This window comes from Acanthopagrus latus, chromosome 3, assembly GCF_904848185.1.
Source record: "Acanthopagrus latus isolate v.2019 chromosome 3, fAcaLat1.1, whole genome shotgun sequence".
Taxonomy (NCBI): domain Eukaryota; kingdom Metazoa; phylum Chordata; class Actinopteri; order Spariformes; family Sparidae; genus Acanthopagrus; species Acanthopagrus latus.
In genome coordinates, this window is record NC_051041.1 from 12133533 (window position 1) to 12148152 (window position 14620).

Here is a 14620-nt window from a genome sequence, read left to right on the forward strand (position 1 = left end):
AATCATGGTAGACTGAAAGGTTGCTGTTGTTTGTTGATGATTCTTTAGCGTCAACTCGAAAAAGACTAAAAACACGAGGGCCAAACTTACAGGGAACGGGCTGACATTTTGAGATCAGGTTTAGTAGGAAGTGGGTCAGGTTAGCTTAACAGGGGTAAACAGTCAACCAGCTGTATTTGAGAGTATATAATTACTGAATTTTTCATTTTTGAGTGAACTTAACCTTTAAGTGAAGACAGCAGTTTACAGTCTTCACCATCCTGACCTGTCACCATCCCTCTCTCCTCTCCAGTCGGAAGGTGCGTGGCGAGGGGAAGAAGTGCCGCAAGGTGTACGGGATGGAGAACCGCGACATGTGGTGCACCGCCTGCCGCTGGAAAAAGGCCTGCCAGAGATTTACCGACTGAGCGTCTCCACGCCGGCGTCAAGGCACCGCTGCCTTTCACCAGAGATCCGGGGGGGGGCATCGTTTTGCATGCATTTGGTTTTTCTTCAGCTCAAAGTCGCAACTGTCCGTTAACGCTCCGGCCCCGCCCCCCCCCCTCCAGCTCCACTGAACCATTCCAGCTGTGGAAGGAACCAAAGGACAGCGGAGTCACCTTTTTACATTGCCGTCCAGGATTCCAAGTACTGCCTCGCCATTCCCATCGTTCCCCGTTTTGGGGGAAACTCCAGTGCAGCTAAACAGTGTAAAGATAAAATAGATTTCGAAATTTCTCCTGTTTTTTTTTTTTTTTTTTTGTTTTTTTTTTTGCAGTTTGGTTCAGTGTTGCATCTTTCTATGTTTTGTAAAAGCTCTGGTTTTTAATTGGAAAGTCTTGTCAAAGAAAGGGTCCAGAACAAAGGCCAAAAGCTTTTTTTTGTGTGTTTTGTTAAAAAAAAAAAAAAAAACAACTTTTTTTTTATCCAAAAGAAGAACGGGCCTCTTTGCTGCCGCTTCGAAGAACATTACGAGACAAGCATGGAGGTAAAGCTCGCAAATGTTTTTGTTTCCTTCCAGTTGTTAATCTCGTCTTTATTTCTGGAGGTGATTTTTTTTTTATTTCACCGACATCACAGCCTCTCCCGGTTCCTCACCTCGCTCTTTTCACTCCTGTCATCCCCGAGGGGAATGTACAGCAGAGCCGGGGGGGGAGAGGGCAGGCTGACACCAAGAGAGAAACGGGAGGAAGGACGGTGAATGATCAATGCAAAAAAAAAAAAAAAAAAAAGATAAAATTTACAGTCAGGGAAAGCAGACGGACCATGCCGGTGATTTACCACATAAAAACAGCATTCTCACACACACACACACACACATATACACACACACACACACACAATCAAAGCAGAAGACAGGAACTGTTTTCTATCTCACTTTTTTATCCAGTTGATTCATTTTTCTTTGTTTTATCAGGGATGTGATTCAAAGAAAGCAAAAACCAGCAGCTACAAAAACTAGAGGTTCTACTATATACAGCACTATCTCAATAGCTTCTCTGTCTCATTTCACATGACAACTTCGCAACCAAAAACTCCTTTTATCCTCTTTCTTGTTTTTTTGGTTATTGTTAAGGTGCCATGTTTACTGTCGTTGATGCAGTTCTCTCCTTCCTTTTTAAAGATTTTTGTTTGTTTGTTTTTGTTGGCAAAAACCAAGACTGTTTACTTACCGCCTGCTGAAGAAAAGCGTGTTAAAAGACCTTCCTGACGGCACTGGACAAGCACGAAGTCAGCAGCGAGCAGAGGCCATAAAGAAGAAAACTAAGATCCTGGACCACCTTCCGCAACGTACAGAGAGACACATCGCCCTCCTCCTCAACTTTTTACACCTTCCCAAAAGGAGTTAAAATATCGTTTTGTTTACATTGATGGTCTTGTTCACCAGAGGGGGAGGCCTGGGGAAAAAAAAAACCAAAAGCGAGGCACTTGCACTGTATGTGTGTGACGGAGCACTTGGTACATTTGGGGTAAACGGTAGAGGGCTGAAAATGTTCCCATCTCACCGGCCCTCTTCATTTACAGCCTAACGAAAACAAATGGTTCGACCACCCAGACGGGGCTCCTTTCCTTTTTTTTTTTTTGTCTTTCTTTTTTTTTTAACCACTGTTCACTCCAAGAGTTTTTGTAGAAGGGTGGAACAAGTTACAAGCACTTGATTAGGTCGCTCCTTTTGTTGTTTACCGCCCGGGCTCTCCCACGTGTAAACTTGTAAAGAGCAGGATTCGGTCTAAATATCGCGCTCACCTTACTTGTCATTTGAGTGTGTTCCAGCCTCGTTGGCGGGAAAACAAATTTTAACAAAGGCCAAACGGTTTTTGCTGACGTTCACTTTGTGGCGACACACGGAGCGACTCTCTCCTGTCACCCGGGGCTGCGTTCTCCTTTTATCACGCCGCATTTGTGTGCACGCATTGATACGGAATTGTTCATCTCCAGACCGCCAGTGTGCTTCTGCCATCTGCATCATGAGAAAACGTGTTCGCACTCACGCGCTTTTGTTTCGCAGTGCGCAGGATGATTTTACACCAGAACCAACACCAGCTAATAAACTCACGCCCCCCCCCACGTTTAATATTCAGTACTTCCGCACATGTAGCTCTGTCATGTTTGCTCAGATGTTTCTATTTTGTCTATTCTGTTTCTGTTCTGTTTCTTTTTCCGTCTGTTCATCTGTTCATGTATATATGTAGCTCTTGTATTTTTTCTCTAAGCTCCATGTTTATGAGCAGTTAGCTCGGGCCATTACATCCCGCCAACCTTACGAACGCGGCAGGTTCAGGCGCGAGGAGATGAAGTACGGTTTGACCCGCTGGGCTACCATTGTTTGGAAATATAGTTAGCCTTAAAGTCACTCTTAAAAGAAAAAAAAAAAAAAAGTGCATTGTGCTTCTTCTCTCATGTCATTACATCGATGTTTCAGTAAGAAATATTTAGATTATCACGAGAACTGATTTGCCATTGTATTATGTGAACGTATTATTGTTTAAGAGAAGATAAATCTATATATACGTAAAGAAAGAAAAAAACTTGTTGGAGTTTTAGATTCAAAGCAAAAAAAAGACTGATTGGGCTGTTTTATTATTATTATTATTATTATTATTATTTTCCATATATATGAATATATAATCTGTTTCTGAATTTAGTTTTCATGTTCTGCTCGAGGAAAATGTTTTGTTGCTGTTGTGACTGTCGGAGGGAGCCCTGGAATAATCAAGCCAAGCTTGTTAATGCTCATTCTCAGTGAGCGTGACCCCGCAACGCTCCCGCCCGGAGCTCCTTCACGTCACGGTGCCGCCGCCGCTAAGCGGTAGAGAAACCACAGTTGATTAAAACCTTTATCTTATTTCCAATTCTCCCCTCGCACCAGCCCACTTTCAATTAGTGTGATTGACATCTCCGCGCGCGTGTTTGTGCCCGTGCCCGCGGCCACATCACATCTGTATGTGAACGTGAAGGAGCCCCCGGCGAAGTATGCAGGCTGCCACTGAAGCACGGTGCTCCTGCTCCCTCCCCCACGAGCGTTACTCTCGCTCCTCCCAAGGAGTTCCACACCTTCATCAAACGGCCCGTGGCGTTCCCCTGTCAGGGCGCGTAGGTCGAGGATGTTTTTTGTTGTTGTTGCTTCAGACCTCTGCGGCTAGATGTGCTGATGCTTCTTTTTCTTTTTTTTACTCCATGCACTTCCCACTGCCCTTTCTCCATCATTGTGGTGCTTCATGTTAGTGTTTTCCCTCCATTGGCATGTGGAAGAGGAAAAAAAAAAAGAAGAAAAAGCCAATCAGATTGTGTCCCTACAGCAGTTCTGACCATCCAGAGGTTCTGGGACGAGACTGGATATTTTCAGTGGCAACATCTCCAGGCAGCTATTTTTTTTTTCTTTTTTTAAAAAAAAGAGAAGTTCTCTGTTTGTGCTGATTCTTGTTCAGCAGCGTGTCGATCAAACGGCCCGTAAGTAAGATTCGGACAAAAAAAATAAATAAATAAGCTAACGTCACAGCCTCGTCTAGGGTTGATCCAAATGACCTCTAAAGGATGTCCGCTGCCATATCTCTCAAGCTGGTCCATCTCCCTCGTGGTAGGTCAGTGAGGAACTCTGGGATTTGTGGACTGCTGTAGTGACAACATCTGGGTCCCATTCACTGCCAATGGCACGGAGACACTCAGCCTGGGTCTGTCTTCACATCCTGTACACTCTGGTGCTGCGGCGGGGGGGGGGATGGAGGCGCTATGCTCCAATGTTCCTCCCATGTGTCCTCTGATCATATAAACTCCATTTTGTACACATTGTTATGCTGTAGAACATGAAAATAAAAACACCCTGCCTCAAGTCTACCAAGTGTCCAGACACGAGTTAGTGAGTGGCTCGCCCCCGAAACCACTGCTCTCTCTCCTGCTTCCTCATCACTGGTTGTCATGACTGTCTCTCCATTTGTCGGATTTAAATCTTGACTATGAAATCAAACGTGAATTTTATATTGCGTTACCATAAAAGATGCGCAGCCACTGTGTGTCCCCAAACAACAAAAACGTTTCGATGCTAAAACAAAGTGGTTCTGAAAGCGGTTCAGTCTGGACCTGTGATTCATTTTCTTGTTCTGGAGCTTTTGACCGACTCACAGAGTCTTCGTGAATAGATGAGTCGTGTCAGTTCAGTTGTCTGGAAAACTGCATCGAACTCAAATTGTGACTACGTTTGTCTTTGTTTGCTCGCCAAAACATCAAATTGCACTGAATGTGAAACACAATCAACGAGCGAGTAACATTCAAGTAAAAGATAACGATATTTTCAAGAAACCTTTAAGGTGCCAAATGTGGGGAAATAATGATCTATAGTTATTAATAAAATGTGCGGAAATTGCCATTTTTGCCGACTAGCTAATGGCAGCTACAGTTAGCAGCTACAGTTAGCAGCAGTTAGCGATAACTCTGGTGATACGCTGCCCCCTGTTGTTATTTTGAGTATGAATTCATTGGCAGATTTTTTGTTTGTTTGTTTTACTTATGAAGAGCAATAAACACCTTGTATTGATTCTTTTTGATTTGTTATTAAGGGCATTTCTCAGAGTCTGATGTCTGAGTATACTCAGTCTGCAGAGGAAAACCATGTAATTCAGTCAAAAGCTTCAGAAGGAGTGAGTAAAGTAGCCTTGAGTTGATTTTTTTTTGTATTGTCCATGTTGTACATTAAAGGGGCAATATGTAGGAATTTTAGTAGTAAAACATTTTTTTTTAAAAATCTACTAATAGTATCAACAGAGTGTGAAGAAAAAACAGCTCTGACATTATTATATGTTGGTACAGGGATATTGACTGACGTTAGCATGCTAACCAGCTAGCCCCAGTCTGCAGCTTTCCAAAGCTCCTGTGCTAGCGGTGTAAGCATCAACAGTCCTTGTCAGGACTTCTTGTTGCACGGCTAACTGAGCTAACTAGTTAACAGCAGCTGCAGTTAGCGGGGACGCTGACGATATGCTGCCCTCTATTTGTTTAGTGTATGATTTCAACAGGTGGCCAACATTCCTACATATTGCACCTTTTTTCAAACATGAATACATGGTCATTTTACAGTCGTAGTGGTTAAAACGTTTGAATTCGTACCCAGCAGGTGAACAGATACGTCCAGGCTATTGCATCATTTGCTTCTTTTTGGCAAGCAAAAGACAGATGATGACTCCTTTTTCCTCCTTTTTTTTTTTTCCGCTCCTGAGTCTAAAACCCTAATGAGCCAAACGTGCCATATGGCCTCGCCCTCCCGGTGCGATCGTCCAACTTATTCATATTAGATCAGAAGTTAGCTCCCGGTCCTGCAGCCAGGGCGAGGGAGGGAGGGAGGGAGGGGAGGGGGGAGAGCGAGCGAGCAACAGCCAGACACGAGCTCAGAAACTGATGCCGCCGTTACAAACATGTGTTCTCACAGCAGAATCATCGCGGTATCAAAGAGCCACAATAGGCGGTCTTGTTTGTTGCTCTGCTGAGAGTGATATGAATACTTATGAGGACTTTTTTTTTTCTCCCTTCAAATGGAGCGGCGGCGGCTGTTCTGGCTTTTGTTCTCTGGTGTGTTTACCCCACTCCACCCACACCACCACCGCCACCTCCGCCACTGCTACTGCTGCCTATTAAAGAGCTGAACGTTCAGCCTTGATTTATGGGCTGAATAAAACAAGATGGCATTATTCTGCTTACGGACGGTATTAAAAATCTACTCTCGTGAGTTACGAGGGATCCTCGACGTATATGTCCTCACACCCACACACACACACACACACACAGACACCCAGTAATGTCCATGCACGGCCGTCCAGCTCAGCTACTGAGCAGCAGCTGACAGTTTTATAAGCATTTCTGGTTTATGTGCGTGATCCTGACCGAGATCGATATATATATCACACACACGACAAGACTTGTTTGTGACAAGGAGCTGACACTTATTATACTTTATATCATCCACGTATAGGTCAATATATGCTACAATATATACAGATTAAGCTGCGGTATATCTAAGCTACAGTATCGGTGTGTATTAATGTGTTTATGTGATTCCCCCCGACTTTAATACTTTAATTTACGTTTAATTTTTTATCTGCACTCTCAGATCTAGAATTAAGGGCGGTTTGCCCCTCGGCCCTGTGGTTGCAAGTTTAGCCAGATGCTTGCGGGGCCGTTGTTATCTGAACCCTTCCGGCCTGCAACCCCCCTTTCGAACAGGCCCTGCTTGCATGTTCTGCGGTGCCGCCACTCGAACGACAGTCTGAAAGCGGGTGGCGCTCTGCGGAGAGAGAGAGAGAGAGAAAAAAATAACGACTGGAAATGCGATTATTTTTGAGACTTTTTACGCGCACAGCGGAGCGCAGTCGCAGCGTTGCCTCGCACGAGCCCACGCACACATCGAAGTAGCAGCTTGTTCTCGGAGATGCTGACGGCGGGTTTATATTTGGAGTTGTTGTCGATAAAAAGGGAGGGAGGAGACCTCCATCCTTGGCGTGGAGGAGGAGGAGGAGGAGGAGGGGTGAGAAGTGGAGGAGGCGGCTCCTGCAAAACAGAAAAAGTCTCCAGCGCGTGCTTCCAGGAGCCACTTCACCCCACCCGCCCCCCGGTCATGGTTTTTCCTTCGGAGGATTATAGTAGTCCTGATTGTGCCTTGATGAGCGTAGAGTTTGTTTTTTTTCTAGAGCGGACCTCAAGCAGTCGTCGTCGACAAACTCTGCGTTTGGAGGTGTGCTGTTGTTGCTGTGATGTTGCAGGGCCACAGCGATGGTGAAGGAATGTCTCTGGTGCTGGCTAGTCTGAGTTCTGCTTTCTATACCTGTGATTCAAAGATTTTGTGATACAAAGAAAAAAAAATGTCCTGTGAGTCGTGCGTGTTCAGTTCCGAGGGCCCTTTTGGCCCCCCCCCACCCCCGTTCTTGGTTCTGGAATGACACTGCAAAAGGTCTATGGGTGACTTTTCTACTCTTTGCTGTAACTTGTATTTTCTCGATGACGCTGTGTTTCAATGTGGAGGGGGGTTTTTTTCTCGTCCGTTACACCTCCGCCTCTTTGTTTTCCCAAACATGGCTCCACTCCCTTTTTGTGCAAGGGCTTGTAGATGAATGTGCGTCGATGTGAAGAAGAAGAAGAAAAATCAAAAAAAAAAAAAAAAAAGAAATCGCTGTCGTGGTCAATCTATGAAATGTTTGGGAAATCAAGGAGGCCTCACTCAAGCAAGCAGCACGTGAAAACAGTCGGGCCGAGATGATCCGTTTCTCAGCGCGGAGCTGCCAAATGAATCCCAGAGGAGCTGAAAAACACTCCCGTGAGCCCCGAAAGCTGTAAGTGGATTTGATTATTCAGAATACACCAAACATTGGAAGGTATTTATGCCTCAGCTCCCGCAAGTTTTCTAAACTTTGATATGCAACAGGGAGAGCGCCGACCCGCCTCTCTCTAAACCGGATCATCTCTCCGGCTGTTTCATCTGATTACAATCATGTCGACCTCAAGAACTCGATGACTGTCGCACTGGATTTTTACACTCTTTTTTCAAAAACAGTATATATATATATATATATATATATATATATATATATATATATATATATATATATATATATTCTCTGGTCTTACTGTATTTTTAATACTGCATGTGCATGCAAATAAGGATTTAATGAGATTTATAGAAATGTGCTCTATTTGTGCTTTGGCGTCCATGACAGGAGTTGGGAGCGGCTTCAGTTTACCTTGTGTCGCGTTGCGGTTTCAGAACTTAAAGGGGCGGGGCACCGTGTGGTTTTGGAGAAGACACGCAAACTCCGAATTTTAACATTTGCAAAATCAATGCGGTAAGACAAACAACTATTTACTTTTTGCCATAACTGAATAAACAAGCTGTCCTCAGAGGAAAATAAGGTCCCCAGAATGCTGTTTGACATTGGAAAGGTGGCAGGGTCCGCTTGCATCTTCACAGTGATGGCACTTATGAGGAAGTTTGAAGTCTCAGTTGTTCTTCCTCTCACTGCGTCCCCGACCCTCCGCTGGCTCGATCGATAGGGGGCTTTAAAAGACAGCGCATTTTCATCCGTGTGCAATCGGATGTGTCAAACATTAAGAAACATGGAAGCGTAGTTTAGCTTTTAACCGCTAAATACGTTGATTATTTTGAAAACTAGCCCTCACTTTACAGCACTATAATTTGTGTGTACGAAGACCTCCGCTGGCTGCTCTCCACCCTGACATGGCCGCCTCAGTATGTTGCGTTTTATAGCCTTTCGAAAGCCTCTAAATATAAATGTTTGATATGTGTTTCCAGACTGTACACTTTAAATCGTAGATGCAACACATTCTTTTTCTTCTTATCTGTTCATGGACTGTGCAATAGGTTGAAATGTATGACACTACCTTGTCTGACATAGACAGGACTGATGGTGCGGGGGACGGTATCTCTGTGCGGAGGTGACGACATGCTCAGGATGTCAATTTCACAAAGAGCTTTAGGTTCAGTATCAAAGTACTGATGAAATTTGAAGAAACGGATGGACATTTTGGGGAACATGCGCATTAGCTTTCCTGCTGAGAGTTAGATGAGAAGATTGATACCACTTTGGTGTTGATAAATATTGAATCCACAGCATGCTACAGGAGGTGGCCTGTTAGCTTAACTTAGCCACAGCCTGCAGCCTGTTAGCTTAACTTAGCTACAGCCAGAAGCCTGTAAGCCTAATATAGCCACAGCCAGTAGCATGTTTGCTTATCCTAGCCATAGCCAGCAGCCTGTTAGCTTAATTTAGCCAAAGTTGGCAGCCTGTTAGCTTAATTTAGCTATAGCCAGGAGCATGATAGCGTAACTTGGCCACAGCCAGCAGCCTGTTAGCTCAATTTAACCCAGCACATACCAGCTGGTCTATGTTGGGTTTTCCAGCAGGGTAGCCGAAGCTAGGAGCCTGTTAGCTCAACCTAGCAACAGCCAGCAGCTAATTAGCCCAACTAAACGGTTAGCATCAAGACAGGGGGATGTCAACAGCTGGTCTATCATGCAAATTGTAATAATTTCCACCTACCAGCACCTTTTAAAATTTACTAATGAACACTTTTTATTGTGTTCTTTTTTCTTTACAAAAACCCGGGTGTAAAAACAGCTGTGTGCCCCACCGTTTCTTAGTGCTGAGCAATAAATGATTAAAAATGTTAATACATTAAGCTTTAGAGGTAACGGTGGGTTCATTTTATCACCATATGCCAGAGCCGGGAAAAATGCTCTCCCTCTTCTTTGTGCTAAGCTAATGGTCGCTAGCACCAGCCACATTTTTAGGGCCCGTATTTTGGCTTTCTGCGTGGCGTTCAGGTGAACAGTCGGTGCAGGACGAGAATGGGAACACACCTCCCTAAATTTGTCTTCTCCAATCAGTATCATTGACCTCAAGCTCATGAAAACAGCAACCCTGTGAGAGAAATCTTCATTTTTCCACAAAGGATGAGGAATTATTTACGACACCAGACATCTCAGACGTCGTCAGCTCTCGTAGCAGTACCAGTCCCCCGGCCCGCAACACCTCTGCTCCATCTATCGGCTTGTTTTCCGTTAACGTGGAGAAAAAGAAGTGTGGGAGCTGTTTCAGAAACTCGCGATGAGCTCCAGTACGAGTCCCGCATGTGTACTTCCTCTGGGTCGTCAGGAGTAACAGTATGTTTTCACGGGTCTGCTGTCTCGTGACTGCAGGATGAACGAGACAACATTTATCATTCTGCTCCGGGAAGGGTTGGGGATGGTGTGTTGCAAGAAAATTGGCAAGGCCACCTCCCCTCCCCACCCCCAACCAACCAACCAACCAACCAACCAACCAACCAACCACACACACACTTTTCCAGTCCACTTTTTTCAAGCCACTATGAACGACATCCACGTCAGTCAGTCAGTCAGTCAGTCTGCATCGCTCATCAAGCAGAATTCATCAAGGAAGCGTTCCAATATGCAACCAAATATCTCGGCTGGAAACATTTTTTTCTGCCTGTGTTTTATTTTTCACGAATACCTTTTTGGGCAGGACTTCTGTCGTAAGCTGATATTACACAACCCAGACCCTCCCCCCCAACTCCACACACACACAGGGGCATCATAAGTGAAAGAGGTGTGAAAGCCAAATGTGTTAGATCACGTCGTGGAGGCAATATGTGCCCACGCTGCTCGACATATGTCACCGTGGCTTTGGGTCTCATCCTGTGATGATGTGAAGAGCTCACTGGTGGAGGCCGCTTGCGTCTCGCCGGGAACCTCTGGTCCCAACGCTTGGTGCCACCAAGGAGCTGTTACCATCTAAATGTGTGTGTGTGTGTGTATGTAGGGTGAAGATGATGGAGTGTGTGTTTCAAATGACCGCCCGAGGTATGTCCCATCTGCTCGATGTAGCGTCGACACCTCCTCCCGGTTTGTCTGTGTGTTCGTGCAAGGGGAAAGTGTGAGCACAAAAGCTTTCTGTGTTCACAGTGAGAGTGTGTGCGTGCGTGTGTGCGTGCGTGTGTGTGCACCTCTACACCCCCGATCAAGCCATTCCTGCGGCCATAAATGCACACGTCCTCAATGTGCAAGCTGTCATACCTCGTGCATTATCGACCAGCTCATATCATAACAACCCCCCCCTCCTGCTGCTCTTTCCACCCCAACCAAAGGCCTGTGGGCTTCAGTATCACACCCGCCCATCAGACGACCATAGTGAGATGCAGGGAGCCCACAGCGAAGGGTTTTCATGCGTCGTCGAGGTTAAATGTGAGGTCGTGTTAACATCTTGTTCAAGCCCGCTGACGTTTTAACACGACGGCAGCGATCATGCCCAGTGCTCGCCCAGGCCGCGGACGCCCGTCTGGGGCGGCAGGTCAGGGCCTGTGGAGGGATGACGCGCCACTGAGTCAAGCTCAGGCAAGGTGTTCCGGGGGTCTTGGTGGAGCGCGGGGAGCTGTTTACTTGAGACCGACTCGTTGAATAATTGATAAAGGGGGGGAGGCGATGAGAGATGGCACACGCGACTCGGACTCCATCTGTGACCCTTACTACTGGAGAGGGATCTCTGCCGCCCAAGAAATCAGTAGCTTCCCCTTCGCTGTGAGGTCCGAAGCAGGGGGTGAGGGTGGGTGGGGAAGAAGAAGAAGAAGAAGTAGAAGAAAGGGGCATGTAAGGGTCCTATTTAAATACAAGCCATATAGCTTCTCACATCTTCCTCGTTTGTCTTGTTGTCACTAGAGGATCTGGCTTTAAGAGGGAGAGACAGAGGTATCTCCAAGCCATAGTTCATTGCTCCACGTAAAAAAGTAATGATCCTCGTTCTGTGTCAGTGTTGAAGAGGAAACTCATAAAATGACTCCTGGACCTCTTTGCAAAGAGAGTTTGGAGCTTGAATGAACAGTTTCAGTCTTTTTTGGCTTGTCCACGTTCTTGCCAAGAGTCAGAAAGTTAGTTCGATGAGGAAACTGATACCATACCACATGTCTGGGTGTTATCTATTTTTAGAGCCAGTGGCCTAATTAAGCGCTAAGGCCACCAGCTGTTTAGCTAATGCTAGCATCCAGACTGAAAACGGGGGCAAACTGCTAGCCTCAATCCGTCTGAAGGTAACAAAAACTGGTGTAAAAGAAGAGCTATTCAAAGTTTTTTGTTAAGATATTGATACAAAGTCTGGGCTATAGCCTAAATATGAAGCTAGAGCCAGGCCAGCAGCTGTATGCAGCTAATGTTAGCACTGCATTGAAAACGACGTAAGGTAACGAAAAATTAATCTAACAGCGCCTCTAAACAGACACCGCTCCCATGTCTTGAGTTAATCAACCACCAGCAGATTTGCCCAGCTTAGCTTAGCTTAGCTTAGCCTAGCCAAGCAAGTTTGGTACATAAAACCAACATAAACCTGTTTGTAATGATTACACTTGTGGATTGTAATGTAGCTTAGCTTTAGTGGTGGTGGTAGGTCAGAGCCAGACCAGGTTTTTCTCCCTGTTTTCAGTCTTAATGCTAAGCTAAGCTAAGCATCTGGTGGCTGTAGTTTCATATGTAACAGACCGGCACAAGAGTCCTCTCACCTAAGTCTCTGCAAGAAAGCGGGAAAAAAAATTGATTTCCCGCAATGTGGATGAGCGCCTTTGAACTGTGCATCAGACGAGCGGGTACGCCCTCGCTGCTTGGGATGATGGGAAGTCATCCGGGAGCGTTTCTGAAGGTGTTTGTCACCTTCCAAATTCACACAGCATAACTAAGCCATGTTCGAAACTGAATGTTCTCTCTCTGTACATTTAACACACAGCCTGCTTCACGTTTACGCGGAAGACAGTCGTCAGTGTCACACGATCAGTCCGTACACGAGATTCTTTATTAACGCACCACACGGAGCGCCTGCAATATGTACATTCTGTCACTGATGGTAAGCCCTGTTGCACCGATGATGTTTTCTTATGTTGTTTTCCACAATATAATCAATTGAACATATATTGAATATATGATTTTTCTCAAACGGGGAAAATTGACACTCACTGACTGTTAACTCCTGTACTTCTTTTCTTTTCTTTTTTATTTTTTATTTTCCGATCTCTGTGTGTAGGTAACTGCCTTCTTTGTTTCTTGTTGTAAATGGTGTTCACTGATTACAGATTGCGTTCTGGTGCTGTTGTTGTTTGACTATGTGTGCAGTTCAGACCCTCTCCAGAGCGATTCCCGTGTGACTGGAGGACTCTGGAGGCGTCTGGTTGTAACTGAATAAAGATTTTTTGGCAGCTGTTTGTTAGCCGCTGTCACTGCGTCTTCCTTCCTCTCCGCTGAGTCCGAGGGGGGCGTCGATGGATAACGGTTTGCGTTTTCAAAAAAAATATCACTCTCGAGTAGTATTGCTACTTTTACTCAAGTTAAGATGTGAACTCGTCCTCCAACGCGGCCCTCTCTTGCGTGGTAAACTCTCCAAAAATGGTGGCCGTCTACTCTTTATCTTGAAACACTTGATTAGACGTCACCTCGTGAAGCCAAAAAGCCTCAGAGTGAACTCTGAATGGAACATCGTCTCAGCACCAATATGGATATAATTCTTGCCTTAAATGACAAGTTCACCCCAAAAAATTTAAATTCAGTCAGTTTCTACTGAAGTCGAGGGAAGTTTTCTACAAACGTCCACAAAAGTTTTCTAGGGTTTCAGAAAAGTTGTGGACTACAAAAACTTTCAAAAACTGACTTTCCATAGTCCCAAGGGCTTTTTATTTTAAGTTTATCCTTTACGAAAAAAAAAAAAAAAAAGAAATCCCCCTCAAAATTACACTTTTAGTGGACTTGCACAAAAGGAGTTTTGCACTTGTTTGATTATAAAAAGACTTCATAACCCCCCGTTGGATTATGAGTAACTGAATTTCCCTGCCGTACGTGAACCACGCCGAAACTAAATTTGTTCTTCTGCTTTTGCCAGCCTCAGACGGGGCGTTGGCATTTCTCTACAGACTTTTACAGTAGAAGTTGTTCAAGCCCCTAACAGCTTAATCATGAATGTTAGTTGTTAGTTACATCAGCTGAAATCATTTGCAAACAAACCCCCCTCCAACTATCAGGTTTAGATTTGTATCCTGACATCACCTCCTCCCAGTCATAACTGCAAACAGACCTTTCTCCTGTGAAATATCCCAAACTGCTTGGCGTGAGACTTCACATGAGCAAGAACATTTTGTTACTCTTATTTCCTCCTGAAACTGATCTCCTTGGGAGAGATCCACTAAATCTAACAGGCCCCAGTTTGTTTTTAACCACGACTCAGTTCAGCAGTCTGGATTGAGAGAAATGAAGCCGGTAAGGTGTTGCTTCTGTTCTTGGCCGCCCTCTTGTGTCCAAGCGAGGTACTGCGGCGGAATGAAGGCGCTCTGTCCTCTGTTGGTCTCAGTCTCAACCAATGAACAGACAGTGATTTTATTTTCTCACCTTCCATTCAAAGGCGTCTTCCCATGTAAGATGAACTGACACTGAAACACAGCCGCCCGCCACACTTGAGGAACTCCCCCCCCCACCTTGCAGTCAAATAGGATTCCCGACCATTGCCCCACCTTGTTACATAAAGACTCATAATCAGGTTACTTCAGAGGTATTTTTAATTAAGAGTACATTTCTTCTCTCCGTGGTTCCAATTAACGAACAAACAAATCCTGTGTG

At 45.1% G+C, this 14620-nt stretch overlaps 1 protein-coding gene across 1 annotated transcript in view; it reads left to right on the forward strand.

The window, feature by feature from the left end:
• Positions 1-4314, forward strand: part of znf704 (zinc finger protein 704) — a 48642-nt gene extending 44328 nt beyond the window's left edge. The window contains exon 9 of the mRNA XM_037092927.1: positions 293-4314. Coding sequence (XP_036948822.1) covers positions 293-407 — 115 coding nt within the window. The 3' untranslated portion in view covers positions 408-4314. The remainder of the gene's footprint in view (positions 1-292) is intronic.
• Positions 4315-14620: the final 10306 nt, after the last annotated feature.